This window comes from Thamnophis sirtalis, unplaced genomic scaffold, assembly GCF_051295495.1.
Source record: "Thamnophis sirtalis isolate CommonGarterSnake01/CBP01778 unplaced genomic scaffold, rThaSir2_p1.2 scaffold_15, whole genome shotgun sequence".
Lineage (NCBI taxonomy): Eukaryota > Metazoa > Chordata > Lepidosauria > Squamata > Natricidae > Thamnophis > Thamnophis sirtalis.
Window position 1 is genome coordinate 41871238 of NW_028261395.1, and position 18736 is coordinate 41889973.

General features: G+C 43.6%; 1 protein-coding gene across 6 annotated transcripts in view; it reads left to right on the forward strand.

The window, feature by feature from the left end:
* Positions 1 to 18736, forward strand: part of RERE (arginine-glutamic acid dipeptide repeats) — a 275789-nt gene that overhangs the window by 202120 nt on the left and 54933 nt on the right. For all 6 annotated transcript variants that reach the window (XM_087702075.1, XM_087702078.1, XM_087702077.1 and 3 more), the window contains one exon: positions 10755 to 10835. In XM_087702075.1, coding sequence (XP_087558201.1) covers positions 10755 to 10835 — 81 coding nt within the window. The remainder of the gene's footprint in view (positions 1 to 10754; positions 10836 to 18736) is intronic.

The following is an 18736-nucleotide window of genomic DNA, read 5'->3' on the forward strand; positions in this document are numbered from 1 at the left end:
TATCTATCTATCTATCTATCTATCTATCTATCTATCTATCTATCTATCTATCATGCTATCTACTTACCTCCCTCCCTACATTGTATGTATGTATCCATCCATCCATCCATCCATCCACCTATCCATCCATCCATATCTATCATCCATCTATCTATCCATCCATATCTATCTATATCTATCTATCTATCTATCTATCTATCTATCTATCTATCTATCTATCTATCTATCTATCTATCTATCTATCTATCTACATACCTACCTATCTACATTATGTATGTATGTATGTACGTATGTGTATGTATGTATATGTGTGTGTGTATATATTTATTTATCAGCACAAATGCAACACACACACACATATATATATATATCTCCATCCATATCTATCATCTATCTATCTATCTACATACCTACCTATCTACATTATGTATGTATGTATGTATGTATGTATGTATGTATGTATGTATGTATGTGTATGTATATGTGTGTGTGTATATTTATTTATCAGCACAAATGCAACACACACACACACACACACACACACATATATATCCATCCATATCTATCATCTGTCTATCTACGTACCTACCTACCTCTCTCTCTCTTTCTTTGTGTCTGTCTATCCATCCATATCTATCATCCATCTATCTTATCTATCGACACACACAGAGAGACTACTTTCTCCTAAATTGGGTGTCCTGGTTCACACATTCGGCTAACGCTACCCCGTGCTTTGCAGAGTCCGTCAGTCCATTATTTACAACCTGTTATCTCCTTTTTCTATGCAGTTCGGGGCAATGTAATGGAAACCCCGACATTATCCATAAAATACACGCTCAGGTTTTAAAACCATCCCTCCAACCACCACTATCCCGGAATCACCCACCGAAGGCTGCCCCGAAAAGAAAAGCTGCCTCCAGCTTCCCCGAGGCTTCGTCGCGCCATTCACACAACTTTCCCCGCCCAAAGGGAACTATTTACCGCTTCTCTTCGGCACTGCAGCTAAGCTCGAGGGAGGGGATAGCAGAGAGCGGCCACTGGCCGTCTGGCTTGTCACACCAAGGCTAAAGCATCTGAGAGGGAACAAAATGGCCCCATCTGAAAACACAGACACACAAACACACACCAATCTCCAGGGGCCCTGACAGCAATCCTTGGCGGCTACTACCGCTCCTTTCCTCCGTGGTCGGCTTTCTCGGCCTTTCTCGTTCTCGCCACCTTGATAAACGCACCATCTGAGAGCTCCCTTAGCCAGAACATAATGACTTTGTGTATCTTGTCACACTTATTTGTTTCGGGAGATAAAATACAGGGGGGGGGGGCTCCGAGGAGCCGCACATATGCAAAAGCTTGGCGTGCTTTCCTGCTAACCCCCCACCCCCCCCAGCTTGGTTATTTATAACAGTGTGTCTTCGTCCATCCGTTCCCGCCCCCGCCCCCATCTACCCAAACCTCCTGTTTACACATTGTGGCAGGGACACCAGAGACCCTCATAAATTATATCGCAGTGGGAACGCAGAGGAGCATCGACCCTTGGGTGGGGGAGAGACCCCCCCCCTTGGCAGCGTGTGTGTGTGTGTGTTCACACCCGTCCATAGCCATGGCAACTGGATTTTGGCAGAGTGATGACCCCCCCCCTGTGTTTGAATGTCTTCACGCCAATTTTTATAAAGGGGGTGTAATGCCCCAGCTGTGCCACGTTCCAAAAGAGCCCCCCCCCCCCGCCGCCTGTCCACTCTCAGTCCTTAGAAATAGACCCTCATAAATCTATCTCGGTCCTGCTTATCGGAGCAGTGCCTCTTCGCTTAGAATATATTTTAAAAAAAGACGTACGAGGTGATAAATAAGATGTTAAAAGGTTTCCAGAAGAAGTGGCAGAAAGGCAAATTTGCAAGACAAGTCAGTGGGGGGGGGGGGTTGTGTGTGTGTGTGTGTGTGTGTGTGTGTATGTGTGCATCTCCTTTTGCAAAATAATTAAGGGTTTCCTTTGTTTGGGGGTGCCTGCTGGAAGAGGTTAGAGCATTTCATCTTGGGTTTTTTTTCTTCATATCTTGCTTCCTTGAATGCATTTCTGGTCAATTACCTATGTCCCATTTGAGAAAGGATCCTCAATCGCGGGCCATAGATTAAAACCCTCCTGAGTTGTGTTGTGTTGTGTTGTGTTGTGTTGTCTTCTTAACGTCTCCCCTGCTCCTTTGGCTAGAAAACATGGTGGGGCGTTTAAGCCCTTCAGTTTCATGAAATCAAGCAAAGAAGGGAGACATGATAGCAGTCTTCCAATATCTCAGGGGCTGCCCCAAAGAAGAGGGAGTCAAGCTATTCTCCAAGGCACCTGTTGGCAGGACAAGAAGCAATGGGTGGAAACTAATCAAGGAGAGAAGCAACCTAGAACTGAGGAGACATTTCCTAACAGAGCAATTAGTCAGTGGAACAGCTTGCCTCCAGAAGTTGTGAATGCTCCAACACTGGAGGTTTTTAAGAAGATGTTGGATAACCTTTTGTCTGAAGTGGTGTGGGGCTCCCTGCCTAGGCAGGGGGTTGGACTAGAAGACCTCCAAGGTCCCTTCCAACTCTGTTATTCTGTATCCTGTATTCTAAAGATGAAAGTTATTCCCAGAAGGTTGCAAACCAGTTTCACTACAGGATGTGGAATTTGTGGAAAGGGGGCAGGGGGGGGGGATGCACAGCAGGGAGCCCAGAACAGGGATTGTCTATTTAAAAAGTTGTTTTTCAAAGTTGGGTTTGTTTGTTTTTCTCACAGCAGAAGGAAGCAGTCAGTCCGATCCGGGATCTCAAGTTTAATATTTTAAATATCCAAATCTGGTGCCATGTTTTGCCATGAAAACTCATCTAGAGTAGGATAGCAAGGGACGCCGCAGCTCAAAGGCTAAGACGCTGAGCTTGTGGATCAAAAAGGTGGGCGGTTCGAATCCCTAGCGCCACGTAACAGAGGGAGCTCCCGTGACTTGTCCCAGCTTCTGCCAACCTAGCAGTTCGAAAGCACCTTAAAAAATGCAAGTAGAAAAATAGGGACCACCTTTGGTGGGAAGGGAAACAGCGATCCGTGCGGCTTCGGGAGTTGAGTCATGCCAGCCACATGACCACGGAGACGTCTTCGGACAGTGCTGGCTTTTGGCTTTGAAATGGAGATGAGCACCGCCCCCTAGAGGCGGGAACGACTAGCACATATCTGCGAGCGGAACCTTTACCTAGGATAGCAAGGCAGCAGAACCCACCCACTATTTGTGGGGAGTGGCGTGTTTTTGAGAAATATTGTAGCTGCAGGTACCAAATCAATAGATTGGAGAAGCCAAACAGTTTGGGAGGGGTGGGGGGAAACGTCCTAAAGATATTTCAAAAAAGGATTGAAAGCAAACGGCTGCAATCCTGATCGCAACCACCTTGTGTCGTACCACCCGGGATAATCAGACATAAAATGAATTTATTGTTAAGCTGTGATTAAACAGAGCTATTAACATTCCCCCCTCCCCACCCCCAATATGCTTCAGTGTTTGGGATAATCTACCAAGTCTTCAATAATAACACGATTCCTTCATGTGTCTCTCTTTTTTTTTAATTATTCAATTGACTGTAGCCACTTAGTTAAATTGATGGCTTTTAAATGAGTTCTTACTGCATTAAAGATTGCAGGGTTATTTAATTTGAACGTTTGCTTTCTTTCGTTCCTTTTTTGGGGGGGTGGAGGGACACTTTCATCTTGTCTGTGCAGTTTTTTCTCACTTAGTTGAAAGTTCAAGATCTTGTCCCCACACACACACAAGTCCATCACATGGTCCAATCTTCCACTGCCATGCTGGCAGTTTCCACCCATCCAGTTCTGGCCAGGTGCAGAGACAAAGGATGACCTTGGCTTTCTCAGAAGAATTTTGTTATGGCTACATTCTACCCAACTCCTTATAATTCCCCCCTCCCATTTTCCCACAGTAGAAAACAGACAGTAGAAAGTGTGGCAGGCCTGAGGACCAAAACAAAAAGATGGCTTGCAGGCCTGACACAATCAACTTATACTAAGTTGTTCCACCGATTATCGTGTTTTTGGAGTATAAGATGCAGCTTTTTTCCCTCAAAAAAGAGGCTGAAAATCTGGGTGCGTCTTATACACCGATTGTCGTATTTTTTGCCTCCTGAAGCCCCGCCCCTTCACCAAAATGGCCGTGCATAGCCTTATGGAGGCTTTCAGAGAGCTCCTGGGGGCTGGGGAGGGCAGAAACGAGCAAAAAAAACCCACAGCCCCAGGAGCACTCTATAAGCCTCCATAAGGCTATGCATGCAATTTTTTGACCAAAAAACGGGCTCGTTTTTGGCCCCCCAAGGCTATTCATGCCTTTTGGGGGGGGAATGGGCCCGTTTTTGTGAAAAACTAGTCATTTTGGGGAAGTTTGCAGAGTGCAAAAACTTTTTTTTCCTTTTGGAAAGTTCTTTAACTGATTGATGAGAATTACATTGATCAAGTGCTGTGCCAACTATTTACTGTATTTCTCTCTCTATTTCTCTCTCTCTATCCCTCTCTCTACCTACCTACACACACTCTCTCTCTCTCCCTACCTACCTACTGTATTTCTCTATTTCTCTCTCTCTCCCTACCTACCTACTGTATTTCTCTCTCTATCCCTTTATCTACCTACCTAACTAACTAACTACTTTCTCTCTTTCCATACCTACTGTATTTCTCTCTCTATTTCTCTCTCACTATCCCTCTCTCTCCCTACCTACACACACACTCTCTCTCTCCCTACCTACCTACTGTATTTCTCTATTTCTCTCTCTCTCCCTACCTACCTACTGTATTTCTCTCTCTATCCCTTTATCTACCTACCTATCTACCTACCTAACTACTTTCTCTCTTTCCATACCTACTGTATTTCTCTCTCTATTTGTCTCTCACTATCCCTCTACCTACTCTCTCTCTTCCCCCTACCTATCTACTGTATTTCTCTATCTCTTTCTATTTCTCTCTATCCACCTACCTACCTACCGACACTTTCTCTATCTCTCTCTATTTCTATCTCTATATCCCTTTATCTACCTACTTAACTTCTCTCTCTCTCTCCCTACCTACCTACTGTATTTCTCTCTTTCTCTCCCTCTCTATCCCTCTATCTACCTACCTACTTTTTTTAAAATTTGTCTCTTCAAAATCTTGGTGGGTCTTATACTCCGGTGCATCTTATAGTCCGAAAAATACGGTAGCTGTTCTAACTGTCAGGAAATTTCTCCTTAGATCTTTAGACCACCTACTCTTAAATTTAGTGATTTGTGACTCGTCTGCAGGCCAAAGACCCTCTTCACATTGTGCCCTGGTCTTGAGGAAGTAAAACTAAACAAGATGATTTTGCAGAGAGCACTGCAATCTCCATTTAAGCCAGGGATGTCCAACCTTGACCACTTTTTAAAACCTGTGGATTTCAACTCCCAGAATTCTTGCTGGCTGGCTGAGTCCACAGGCCTTAAAACGTTTTTCCAAGGTTGGACACCCCCTGATTTAAAGATGTGAAAGTAGCCCATTGCAAGGGGTGCATGAGCCAGGCTGGTAGAAACAGCAGCCTTGGGTTCCAGAGAGGGGAGCCCAAATCAAATCCAGTTTCTTCATTAGATAGATGCCCCCTCCCCGCTTCCCCACCAAGAGCCTTGCCCACAAACCCAGATTAGCAAGGGAATGCTTGTCAATTGGCCCAAGGCAGCAAGATACCCCAAGGCACAGGTAAACCAGGCAGGTGTGCATTCTTAGTCTGGACATCTGGACTTACGTAGCCAAGTAGGCTCCTGGGGGCCGATTCAAGACTGTTGGTCACTTAGGCTGAACACTAGAGGAATTTTGCAGGGTGCAGCCATTGGGGCAATTATTTTTACCTGTATGCTGAGTAGCTAAGATGCTTGTCAATCAGAAAGGTCGGTGGTTCGAATCCCTAGCACCACGTAACCAGTCAATGGTATTTGTGATGCATTTTTGAATGTTCAGTTGGCTGAGTTTCATGTTTAATGAGTAAAGTATAATAGTAATAATCATAATCATAATAATACCACCACCTTAACCTTAACAGTTCCTAGGTCCTTGATTAGGTACCGAGTCCCAAAGGCTATGATTCTCACCAAAGATATGATGAGGATGATGATTATGATGATGATGATGATGATGATACTTGGTTGATACCTAGGACACTGGCAGCAACCCATATCAACCATTAGCACCAGTCAATGGTATTTGTGATGCATTTTTGAATGTTCAGTTGGCTGAGTTTCATGTTTATTGAATAAAGTATATAATAATAATAGTAATAGTAGTAATAATAGTAATAATAGTAATAATAGTAATAATAATAATAAGTAAATAGTAAATAATTATAACTAATAATTAATAAATAATAAATTATAATTAATAATAATTAATAAAGTTGAGCAACTGTGAAAAAAGAAATCGTGTGTTGTCCCGGTTGTAATTGGAGCCCTTGGAGCAGTACCCAAAGGGCTACCTCGCTATTTGGAAATTCTAAATTTATCAGACTTGAACATTCTGATTCTACAGAAAACCACCCTACTTGGAACAGCTTATATCCTCCGACATTACCTTAACAGTTCCTAGGTCCTTGGTTAGTAGGACTCGAGCTGTTGAGCTACCAACCAGCCCCAAAGGCTGTGAATCTCACCAAAGATTAACCACATAATAATAATAACAATTAACACAAAACAAGATGGAAAACATTGTAATAAAAACATGGTGGCAAAACAAGCAAAGAAGGTGAAGAACTGGAGTGCACCTGGCCTGGATGAACTGCATGGATACTGGCTAAAACACCTGACAAGCCTCCATCATCACAGGGCCACTCAATTTGATCAAATGCTTCAAAATGCAACAAGCGAAGAATGGTTAACAGCTGCCCGAACATACTTGATAATGAAAGATCAACCAATCAACTATTGCCCAATTACTTGTCTGCCAACAACGTTCAAACTTTTTACAAGGATACTGGCAAATTCATTATTCGGTCATCTGATGGAAAACAGTTTGTATCCAGTAGAACAAAAAGGAAATTATAAAAAATCAAGAGGAACAAAAGATCAGCTGCTCATAGACAAAATGCTACTAAAAAATGCAAAACGAAGAAAAACAAATTTAGATATGGGGTGGATTGATTACAAGAAGGCATTTGACTCATTACCCCACAGCTGGATTAACACCTGTCTGGAAAACTTTGGAATCAGCAAAAATATCTGTACATTTTTGAAAGCAAATATGCAAAAATGGAAAACAGTTCTAACAACAAATGGGGAGAACATTGGTGAAGTCAACATCAGACGAGGAATCTTCCAAGGGGATTCACTTTCACCACTACTGTTCAACATTGCATTAATTCCACTGACAATAATCCTACGAAACACAAAACTGGGATATCAAATCTCAAGTCAACATGGCAAGATAAACCATCTACTATACATGGATGACTTAAAAATGTGTGTGAAAAGCCCCACTGAACGTAAACCAATACTCAACACAGTTCAACTGTTCAGCAGTGACATCAAAATGAATTTTGGGCTTGAAAAATGCGATATATTATCCATGTGGCAAGGAAAAATAGAAAAAACAGAAGGAATAGAACTGGGAAATGGAAATATAGTGAAAGCATTAGCAAAGGATGATGGTTACAAGTACCTAGGCATATTGGAAGCAGATAACATCTTGAATGGAAAAGTCAAAGAGTCAAGGCAAAAGGAATACATCAGGAGGGTAGGCAAAATGTTAAAATCAAAGCTGAATGCTGGAAACATAATTAAAGCCATTAATACATGGGCAGTTCCAGTGATACACTACTCAGCTGGAATCATCAACTGGACTCTGGCTGAACTGGAAAACCTGGACCGGAAAACACGCAAACTTTTGAATATATACCACGCTTTACACCCACGAAGTGACATCGACAGGTTGTACCTGCCAAGAAAAATAGGGGGCAGGGGGCTATTGCAAATCCATCAAACTGTAGAAGAAGAAAAACAAAGTTTGAATGATTATGTGAGCCAAAGTACAGAAAAATTGCTGCAGGCTGTGAAAACGGAGAGCAGCATAAAAACAACAGAAACTAAGGCAGAATATAAAGAAAAACAGCTGGATGACAGATTAAATAGATGGAAAACCATAGCTTTGCATGGATAGCACTTGAAAAACATTGAAGGAAAATGTGATGACGACATGGACATGGCTTAAGATGGGAACTATCAAGAAAGAAACGGAAGGTTTAATACTAGACATGACCGAGTTGCTAAATTAATCCACTGGTCACTATGTAAAAAAATATGATTTACCTGTATCCAGAAAGTCATGGGAACATAAAGTTATCAAAAATGCGAAAGTGAAGATCTTATGGGACTTTCGAATACAAACGGATCGTCATTTAGAGCACAACACGCCAGATATTGCGGCTGTAGAGGGCCGAAGTGTACAGTTTATTGATATCGCTGTTTCTAGAGATGCCAGAGTCGAAGAAAAAGAACTAGAAAAAATCATGAAATATCGCAACCTGGCCATCGAAAGAAACTACATGGCTATGGATGAAGCATGTCACAGTGATACCCATTGTCATCGGGGCACTTGGCACCATGTCCAAGAATTTTACAAGATACATCAACAAATTGCAGCTTCCTGCCATAACACCAGTGGAACTGCAAAAAACTGCACTACTTGGAACATCTTATATTTTAGAAAGGTCCTTGGTTGATACCTAGGACGCTGGCAGCAACCCGTATCAACCATCAGCACCAGTCAATGATATTTGTGATGCATTTTTGAATGTTCAGTTGGTTGAGTTTCATATTATAAAGTATATAATAATAATAATATAATAATGATATTACAATAATAATGGTACTTGGTTGATACCTAGGACACTGGCAGCAACCCGTATCAACTATCAGCACCAGTCAATGATATTTGTGACACATCTTTAAATGTTCCTTTGACTGAGTTTCATGCTTAAATGAATAATAATAATACTACAAGGCGGGTTGGGCATGAATTCAATAAACAAACGCATCCTTTCTCCACCCCCCCGCTTTGCATTGCAATCTTTGCCCCCCCCCATTCAAAAAAAAGCCCAATCCTTCCTTGACCTTATTTGCCTCCCCCCCCCCCCACTCCGCGGTTCCAATCCAGACAATCGCAGGCTGCAGCCCGCCAGGTCGGGTTTTCGTCCAGCGGCGAGTCCGCCTTCCCCCCGCCGCGATCCAGGCCGCCTTTTGCAGCGCGCCCAGCGCGGCTCCCGGATCACATGTTAAAGCCGCCGCTGCCGCCGCCGCTCCTTCCCTGCCTCCCTCCCTCCTCCCCTTTGTAGTGTCAGAGGCTCCCCGGTGGCGATCCGGATCCCCCCGGGCCGGCCTTGCCCCACCGGCACCAGCACCCCTCCCTCCCCCGGGCCCCCACCTGTGCCTGGCCGGACTGGGCTCCCTCCTCTCTCCTGGGCTCCTTTTGCAGGTTGGGAATCTCTGCCTTCCTCTCCCCCCCCCCCCTTTCTCTCTCTCTTTTGCAAACCGCTTTGCTTTGGGGGTCCTGCGGTTTTTTGGGGGGGGGGCATGCACGCCCCAGCTCTGTTGCAACTCTCGGGTGGGGTGGGGAGGGGTCTCGGAAATCCCCTTTGCAGGATCGCCTGCTTTTTTATTTTATTTTTTAATTTTTTGCAAGCTGGATTGGAAAGGAGAGAGCTGATTTTCCCCTCTCTCTGCCCCACTTCCACTTTTCCACCCTCTGCCCCCCACCTCCACTTTTTCATCCTCTGGCCCCCACTCCCACATTTCCATTCTCTGACCCCCTTTTCCATCCTCTGCCCCCCCCCTTTTTTCCGTTCTCTGCGCCCCCCCCCCCCCACTTTTTCATTCTCTGCTCCCCCACTTTTCCACCCTCTGCCTCCCACCCTCATCATCAGGGTTTGGGATGAGATTTTTTGGGGGGGGTTGTTTGGTTAGAAGTGGATTATTTGCAAAAATAAAAAAAAAGGCGCCAGAGGCTTCTCCGCAGCTTCTGGATCCTGAAACCCAAAGCAAAGTTGATATTTTTCTTGTTTGTGTTTTTGTGTGTTTCTTTTTTTTTTAAAGAAGGAAAATGCGGGGGGGGGGGGATTGTGTTTTTTTTTCTTGTGGTATAGGGTTTCCTTGCTTAGCTAAGCAGGGGGTTGGACTAGAAGACCTTCAAGGTCCCTTCCAACTCAATTCTTCCCTGTGGGCAAAGCTACTTTTTCATCTGATTTTCATTTCTTTATTTTAAATTAAAGAATGTGTTTATTTATTGTTTCATATAAAGGGAAAAAGTTTTCCCAACCTTTCCCTGCTCGGCTGCCAAAACACCCCCCTTCCCCAAGATTTTTCCCGAATGGGAAAACTTCCTCTCCTCCACCCACCCACCCCTAATCGTTTCCTTCCTCCATTTAACCTGGAACTAGATGGTGCTTTTGAGTTTCCCCAGTGTTGTTTTCCCTGGAATTCTCAGTTTTGCTTCCGTAACAGCCATCCAAAGGATGCATCTCCTTTTTTGTTTTTTGTTTTTTTGAACAACTCTTTTAAAAATAATTTCAGGGCTGAACATGGAAATTAGTGCACGGATAAGCAGGGAAGGTATATGAATGTATTTTTCTGCAGCTCTTAAACCTCAGATTCCCCTTTTTTGTTTTTTTGTATGTTTGAAAAGCTCTCACAAACCATTCAGGCCCACTGACTTGCTGTTTTGTATTTTTATTTTTATTTTTAAATCACAGAAGCGTTTCATTAAAGGCCTCCGGCAGTACGGCAAGAACTTTTTCAGGATCCGAAAAGAACTGCTGCCCAATAAGGAGACGGTGAGTACGCCTGGGATTTATGTAACTTGCTTTCATACACACAAACTACACACACACACACACACACACACACACACACACACACATCTCTCTTGCTAAAATGCCTTTCTGCATTCCTCCATTTGGTATGTGACGGAGGAGTCTTTTTAACTTAACCCTCGATGGGCCTTCGGGTCTCGTGTTTTCGGGAATTGCTGTCTGCTTGTGCCACACCATCAGAGTTTTGAAATCTACTGGTTGTCTCGGAAAGTCGGGTCTCTTCCCCGAACTCCTGGGATCGATCCGAGCTTGTTTTTCCTCCGTGTCGGAAGTGGAAATGGGAGTCATAATCAAGTGGGTTGATTTTTTTTTTTTTTTTTGCAAACCCAGGAAAAGGACGGAGGAGGAGGAGGAGGAGAGGTGATTTAAAGGACAGGCGGTATTAAAAGCTGTTTCAGTTGCTCCTCGGGGAAGGGGGGAGGCCTGCTGTTGGGTAGATGTTTCCTCCCCTAAATCAAACCATGATTCTTTTTCGTTCTCCTTGATTTAAGGGGGGGGAGACTGGCGAGGCATGGTTTTGTCAGCTGATTTCAGGATCGGTTCTCCTTTGATCGTTGCAAAGCCTTTTCTTTCCCAGTGATCTGGGGTTAATTTTGGAGCTTGTGCTGCTGGAAAAAAGAGACAGTGGATCCCCAGGAAATCTCTAGGTGGTTGGAATTGGCCTAGATCCACTTGTGTTGATCTATTTAGCCTCTGGATTCTTGCGATCCATCCAGCGTAGGTGAGAACAGCCTTAAGCGTGGTTTCCCCCCCCCCCCTCTGGTGTTTGGTGACGGCTTGGGCATTTATTTCCAAGGTTTTGGATTAATTCTTGAACACGGCCTTGTGACAGTTCGGCGCGAGCCGACCTGTTGTGGGGTTGCTTGGCCCGAATGGAGGCAGGAAGTTCTTGTGATTGTGAGTCATGCTTTTTGTTTAATTGAATAAACTGGGGGTTTGGGGGGTTTGGTTTATTTTTCCCCTTGGTACAAAGGGCATCTGTTGAGCTCCCTGCATTCTGTGACCCAAGGAGCTGTCATGGCGCAGAATTAATTGCAGCTTTGACACACACGGATCTCAACCCCCTCCCTCCTCCCCCCCCTCCAATCCATCATTTGGGATGAAACACTTCCTACAAAGTTGTTCCTTTTTTTTGTGGCCTGACCCACAAACAGGGGGATCAAGGGGGAGGGGACAAGAACACTTTGCATTTTAATGACCTTTCTCTCTGGAGGGAAGAAAAACCGGCTTTCGGGAAAGGGACCTTTTTACACACACACACACAAACACAGACACACACACAGACAGCAAAGTGGGCACACGCTTACTAAAACAAACAGCAGCCCTGGAAACTGGTGGTGTGTTCCCCCCCCCCCCCCTTTTCCAAGTACATCGTGAGCAGATCTTTGGTGGGGGTTTGCATGGGCCTCTGAAACAAACAGAAGTATTTTCAAATTATTTTGACAGTTTTTTCCATCTGGGCTGGGAAACAGCTGTCGTCCGCCAGGCCCCCTTTTCTCCTCCTTGCCAAAAGCTGGAGGGGAGCTTCAGTATACAGGCCGATGCAAGGATGGATGCAAGGATGGATAAGATGGATGGATGGATGGATGGATAGATAGTCAGATAGATAGATGATAGATAGATAGATAGATAGATAGATAGATAGATAGATAGATAGATAGATAGATAGATAGATAGATAGATAGATAGATAGATAGATGTAGGTAGATAGGTAGATAAAGAGATACTAGATAGATAGACAAGCATAGATATAGACAGATAGTCAGATAGGTAGGTAGGTAGGTAGGTAGGTAGGTAGGTAGGTAGGTAGGTAGGTAGGTAGGTAGGTAGATAGATAGATAGATAGATAGATAGATAGATAGATAGATAGATAGATAGATAGATAGATAGATAGATGATAGATAGATAGATAGATAGATAGATAGATAGATGATAGATAGATAGATGATAGATAGATAGATAGATAGATAGATAGATAGATAGATAGATGATAGATAGATAGATGATAGATAGATAGATAGATAGATAGATAGATAGATAGATAGATGATAGATAGATAGATAGATAGATGATAGATAGATAGATAGATAGATAGAGCGAGCGAGCGAGCGAGCGAGCGCTGGACATACACAGATAGGTAGACAGATAGACATAGATATCTAGAGATAGATAATAGATATCTAGATAGAAATAGATAGAAATAGACAGAAAGACTGATAGACAGAGAGAAAGATTAAATAGCTAGACAGACAGATATAGATAGACAGATAGACATAGATATATAATAGATAGCTGGATAGACAGATATAAATAGACAGAGAGAGAGAGAGAGATAATAGTTAGCTAGATCAGTGTTTTTCAACCACTGTGCCGCGGCACACTAGTGTGCCGTGACATAGTGTAAGGTGTGCCGTGGGAAAATTACTTTATATATAGTCAATATAGGGACAGAGTTAAACTTTTTTAACATTTTCTAATGGTGGTGTGCCTCGTGATTTTTTTCATGAAAAAAGTGTGCCTTTGCACAAAAAAGGTTGAAAATCACTGCTAGATAGAGGTAGATAGATGTAGGTAGCTAGATCTGGAGAGAGATAGACATAGTTATATATAGACAGACAGACAGACAGATAGATAGATAGATAGATAGATAGATGATAGACAGAAAGATAGGCAGATAGATGTAGGTAGCGCGAGAGAGAGAGAGAGAGAGAGAGATAGACATAGATATATATAGACAGACAGATAGGCAGATAGATGTTGGGAGAGAGAGAATGAGATCTAGGTAGGTAGGTAGGTAGTGAGAGAGAGAGAAATAGCTAGTTAGATATAAATAGACAGATAGACATAGATAGATAGACAGAGGTAGACAAACAAACAGTCCGAGAGAGAGAGAGAGAGAGAGAGATCCATCTCTCTATGGCAATGGCCATTTGCATTCTGGGGAATGAAGCTGTCCTGCCAAACTGAGAATTCTGGGATTTTGAGCTTGTCCAGATTACAGGACGCCATTTCTCCTTCTTTAAAACAAAAAACAAAAAAACTGGGATGAGCTTGATAAAATGCAAACACCCTTCTCTTCCCCCCCCCAATGCTTTTCTATTTACTTTCCTGTTTTGTATCTTATTTTATCTTACAACTCAATAAAATGCTAAAAGGCGAAAGGCAAACATCGTATTCTGTTTTCAGTTAGTCTGCCTTTTTTAAAAAAAAAATGCTTTTCTAAGCGTGAGATGCTACACCACTGCGTAGTGGTGAGTAACCCCTGACTTCCCTTGAATAACTTAATCTCTTCGGGTCGAGACTAAGAGGCGAGGCAAAAAACATGAGCCTCGGTGTTGTGGCAGTCATGGTTACGTTTCAGGGTTTCAAAAATACCGTTTGGGGACTTGCTTTGGATCTAAAGAGAAGAGAAGAGAATGTAGGATAGAATAGCATAGAATAGAAGGCAGACAGAAGAGAAGAAAACAGAATATAATAGAATAGGAGTAGAGTAGAATGCAGAATAGAATAGGAGTAGAGTAGAATAGAATAGGAATAGAGTAGAGTAGAGTAGAATGCAGAATAGAATAGAATATAGAATAGAATAGAATATAGAATAGAATAGAATAGGAATAGAGTAGAATGCAGAATAGAATAGAGTAGAATAGGATTGGAGTAGAGTAGAATGCAGAATAGAATAGAGCAGAATAGAATAGAATGCAGAATAGAATAGAATAGGAATAGAGTAGAGTAGAATGCAGAATAGAATAGAGCAGAATAGAATAGAGCAGAATAGAATATAGAATAGAATAGAATTCTTTATTGGCCAAGTGTGATTGGACACACAAGGAATTTGTCTTTGGTGCATAGGCTCTCAGTGGACATAAAAGGACAAGATACATTTGTCCACAATCCTAAGGTGCAACACTTAATGATAGTCACAGCGTACAAATAAGCAATAGGGAAACAATCAATATCAATATAAATCAGAAGGATACAAGCCACAAAGTTGCAGTCCTGCAGTCATAAGAGGGAGGAGATGGGGGATAGGAACGATCAGAAGACTAATAGTAATAGCAATGCAGCCTTAGTGAATGGTTTGACAGTGGTGAGGGAATGATTTGTTTAGCAGAGCGATGGCGTTTGGGGGAAAAACTGTCCTTGTGTCTAGTTGTCTTGGTGTGCATCATTTTGAGCGTAGGAGTTGAAACAATTTACATCCAGGATGTGAGGGGTCTGTAGATATTTTATGCCTAGAAGGTAACTTAGATGAACTCCCTCGCTGGAGGTTTTAAGGGATAATAGACAGGACCAACTGTTCAACCAGGATAAGAGTGAGACTCCTGGCGAGCAGAGGGTTGGACTAGAAGACCTTTGAGATCCCTTCTAGCCCTATTGATTTCTGGATTCTAGATTAAATCCTGGTGTGAGAAGCTGCTTTTCTGCTTGCTTCTTTTCCCCTTCCTCCTCTGCTTGATAGTGAGGGCACGAAGAGGGTCAGGATTCTTTCAAGTGAGGTTTTGCGTGGCACAGTTCAAACTTGGCAAGAGAGCATCTTTGCTCCTATTATGGGCAGAGACCCCCTGGTTATTGTCCTTTTGGACCCCTAGGCTCTAACCAGGGAGCTTGAGCTGGACTCAGGAGGGGGGAAGAGCACTCTGCACATCCTCAGAGGCCGTCTTTTGAAATGCTCCGTCCAGCCCTTGACTTTAAACATGGGCAACCTGGAGCAGGGTACCTCCAATCTTGGCAACCTGATGACTTGTGGACTTCAGCTCCCAGAATTCCTCAGCCAGCGCATGCTGGCTGAGGAATTCTGGGAGTTGAAGTCCACAAATTGCCAAGGTTGGAGACCCCTGCCCTAGAGAAACCGAAAGTGCTGCGATTTCATTGGACAGAGCAGAGCAAAAAACCTCTGAGGTTTCTCCATCAGGAGCCAGGAGGAGCAGAGCGCATGGAATTTAATTCTGAGCATAAGCCTCTTTCCCTCCTCCACTTCTCAGTTCCAAAAAGCTTCAGAAAGGACTATTTCCTGTCCCCTTGAAAAGATTCCCAGAGGTCATCCAAACAACCCCTTCCATCCTGGTTTAATTTCTCCCCAGCTTGAGCCACCTGTTTTCCCCCCCCTGTTTAAAGGATCTTGCTCTCTGGTTTCTTTTATTTCAAAGCCTGGCCTGGCTCTAAAAACTGGGCATGTCCACATTCAAGTCCTGCTTTCTGTCATGTCCATATCAGCTCCTGACCAATTTACAGGGGTGTAACTGATTATAAGGGACAAGGTTGGCTCGGGGGCTAAGACGCTGAGCTTGTCGATCAGAAAGGTCGGCAGTTCGGCGGTTCGAATCCCTTGCAGCGCGTAACGTAGGGAGCTCCCGTGACTTGTCCCAGCTTCTGCCAACCTAGCAGTTCGAAAGCACGTAAAAAATGCGAGTAGAAAAATAGGGACCACCTTTGGTGGGAAGGTAACAGCATTCCATGCACCTTCGGGAGTTGAGTCATGTTGGCCACATGACCACGGAGACGTCTTCGGACAGCGCTGGCTCTTCGGCTTTGAAAAAGAGATGAGCACCGGCCCCTAGAGTTGGGAACGGCTAGCACAGATGTGCAAGGGGAACCTTTACCTTATGGAAGAATTTTGCTGTCTCCAAAAAGCCAGCGACCACAGCCTGTTGGAATGTGAGGAAGGAGGGGGAAAAAACTTCTTAAATTCTGGTTGCTTAATTCCTTCCCAGGTATTCTTGTTATGTGATCAGCGGTTCCTAAGCCCAAAATGCATTGCTTTCTGACTCTCTTTTTCTCTCTCTCTGGGCATAAGAGAGTATTTTTAACTTCTGAAGGGAGCCTGCAGCTAGAGAAAGAAGTCGGGAGAATGTTTGCTTTGCAAATCAAACTTCTCCACTTCTCCGAATAGGCACATCTGACAGAGATGAATATCTCCCTCCCTCCCGCTCCCTGCCTCCCCTCCAGCTTATTTCAAAGGCATTTTGTGGGGCTGCCGGGTGAGTTCCTGGTGGGTAGGTTTTATATATAGCTTTAAACACCACCCTTTATTTATATATATGTATGTATGTATCTCTACTTATTTACCCTATCTATCTATCTATCTATCTATCTATCTATCTATCTATCTCTATCTGTCTATTTCTCTCTCTCTCATCTATCCCTATCTATCTCTTTATATATCTCTATCTATCCCTATCTATATCTATCTATCTATCTCTTTCTATCTCTATCAGATAGAGATCAATAGATAGATAGATATATCTATCTATTGATCTCTTTCTCTCTATCTATCCCCAGCTAGCTAGCTAGCTAGCTATCCCTATCTATCTATCTCTATCTATCTTTCTCTCTCTCTCTATCATCTCTATCTATCTCTTTATCTGTCTATCTCTATCTATCTCTTTCTCTCTATCATCTCTATCTATCTCTATCTCTTTCTATCTATCTATCTATCTATCTATCTATCTATCTATCTATCTATCTATCTCTTTATCTATATCTATCTATCTCTTTCTCCCTCTCTATCTAGCTATCTATATCTCTATATCTCTCTCTATTTATCCCCCCTCTCTCTATCTATACATTCATACATACATATACGTATGTACATACACACACACACACACACACACCATGTCTCCCCCAAAATAAGACTGGGTCTTATTTTCTTTCGACCCCCGAAATAAGCGCTTGGCGTTATTTTCAGGGAAGCCTTATTATTTTAGTGGTGCAGGAGGCCCCTTAACCTCAGCCCGCAGATCAGCTGATCCAGAGAGGGCCGGAGATTCTGTCTCTGTTTCTGGCGCACTCTTGCCAGCTCTAGTGTCACTGGGCCTGCCACTCTTTTTGCATCCGCCACTAAGAGAAGGGGCACGGGAATTAGGGTTTGCGGGAGCCGCCTCCGTGAGGTCGTTCCGCGAAGATGGGAGGTGCATGTGGGGCACGCCCCCCCCCCCATGAAATGGCAGGGATCGGCTCCGCATGTGTTTAAATATTTTAGGGGAGGGTTTATTTTAGCACATGTATGTATGTATGTATATGTGTGTGTGTGTGTGTGTGTGTGTGTGTATAACATCCTACTGTTCAGGTTTTTATGTACCGTTTCTTAGAAACAGTCCATAAAAAGACCATTTTGAGAAGCTGAGCTGGGGCCAGTGGCAAGAAAAAGGAAGATTTTAAAACTGGGTTTAATTCTTTAATTCACTTCACAAAAATTCAGGCCGCAGATGTTTCTAATCGCTTCGCCTACATTACTCGTAGCTTTCTTTCAGGTACTTAAGTCTCGTACCCTTGCTGCCCCACTGTCCTTTCATCCTCTTCATCTACCTTCATCTTTTCTTTTCTCTTCCTTCTCCCCATCGTCGTCCGTTCTTTTTGGAGAGCTAAGTTTCTGATTCCCCCCCCCTTTTTTTTGGAGAGAGAGAGAGAGAGAGAGAGAGAGAGAGAGAGAGAGAGAGAGAGATATGAAAGAGAGCTGTTGGAGATTAGAGAGCTGGAAAGACATGGCCTGAATTATGACGGTTTCTTTGGGGGGCGTAGGGTGGCTGGCACCTCTACCCAGGGGCAGCGAGGGCAAAGCAGGCCATGCCTTAGAGATTTTGCAGTCCTTTCCTCGCAGCCTTACCCTCTACCACCCACCCCTTCCCCTTCCACCCACCCCCTACCATAAATAGCCAACCTCCCATAATCCCCTTATTCCTTCCCAGCATTTCTTCCAGGCAGGTGGTTGCAAGAAGGCCTGGGGATTTTCTCTCCTTGCAGCCTGAGATTTCTCGCCCTCTTCATTTACACGGTTCCTGGGCTCGCGCAGAGTTCCACGCATGTGCACATGCGCGCCCCGGACGTGCTGCGCAAGCATGTCTTTCTACCGAAGGCTGAAA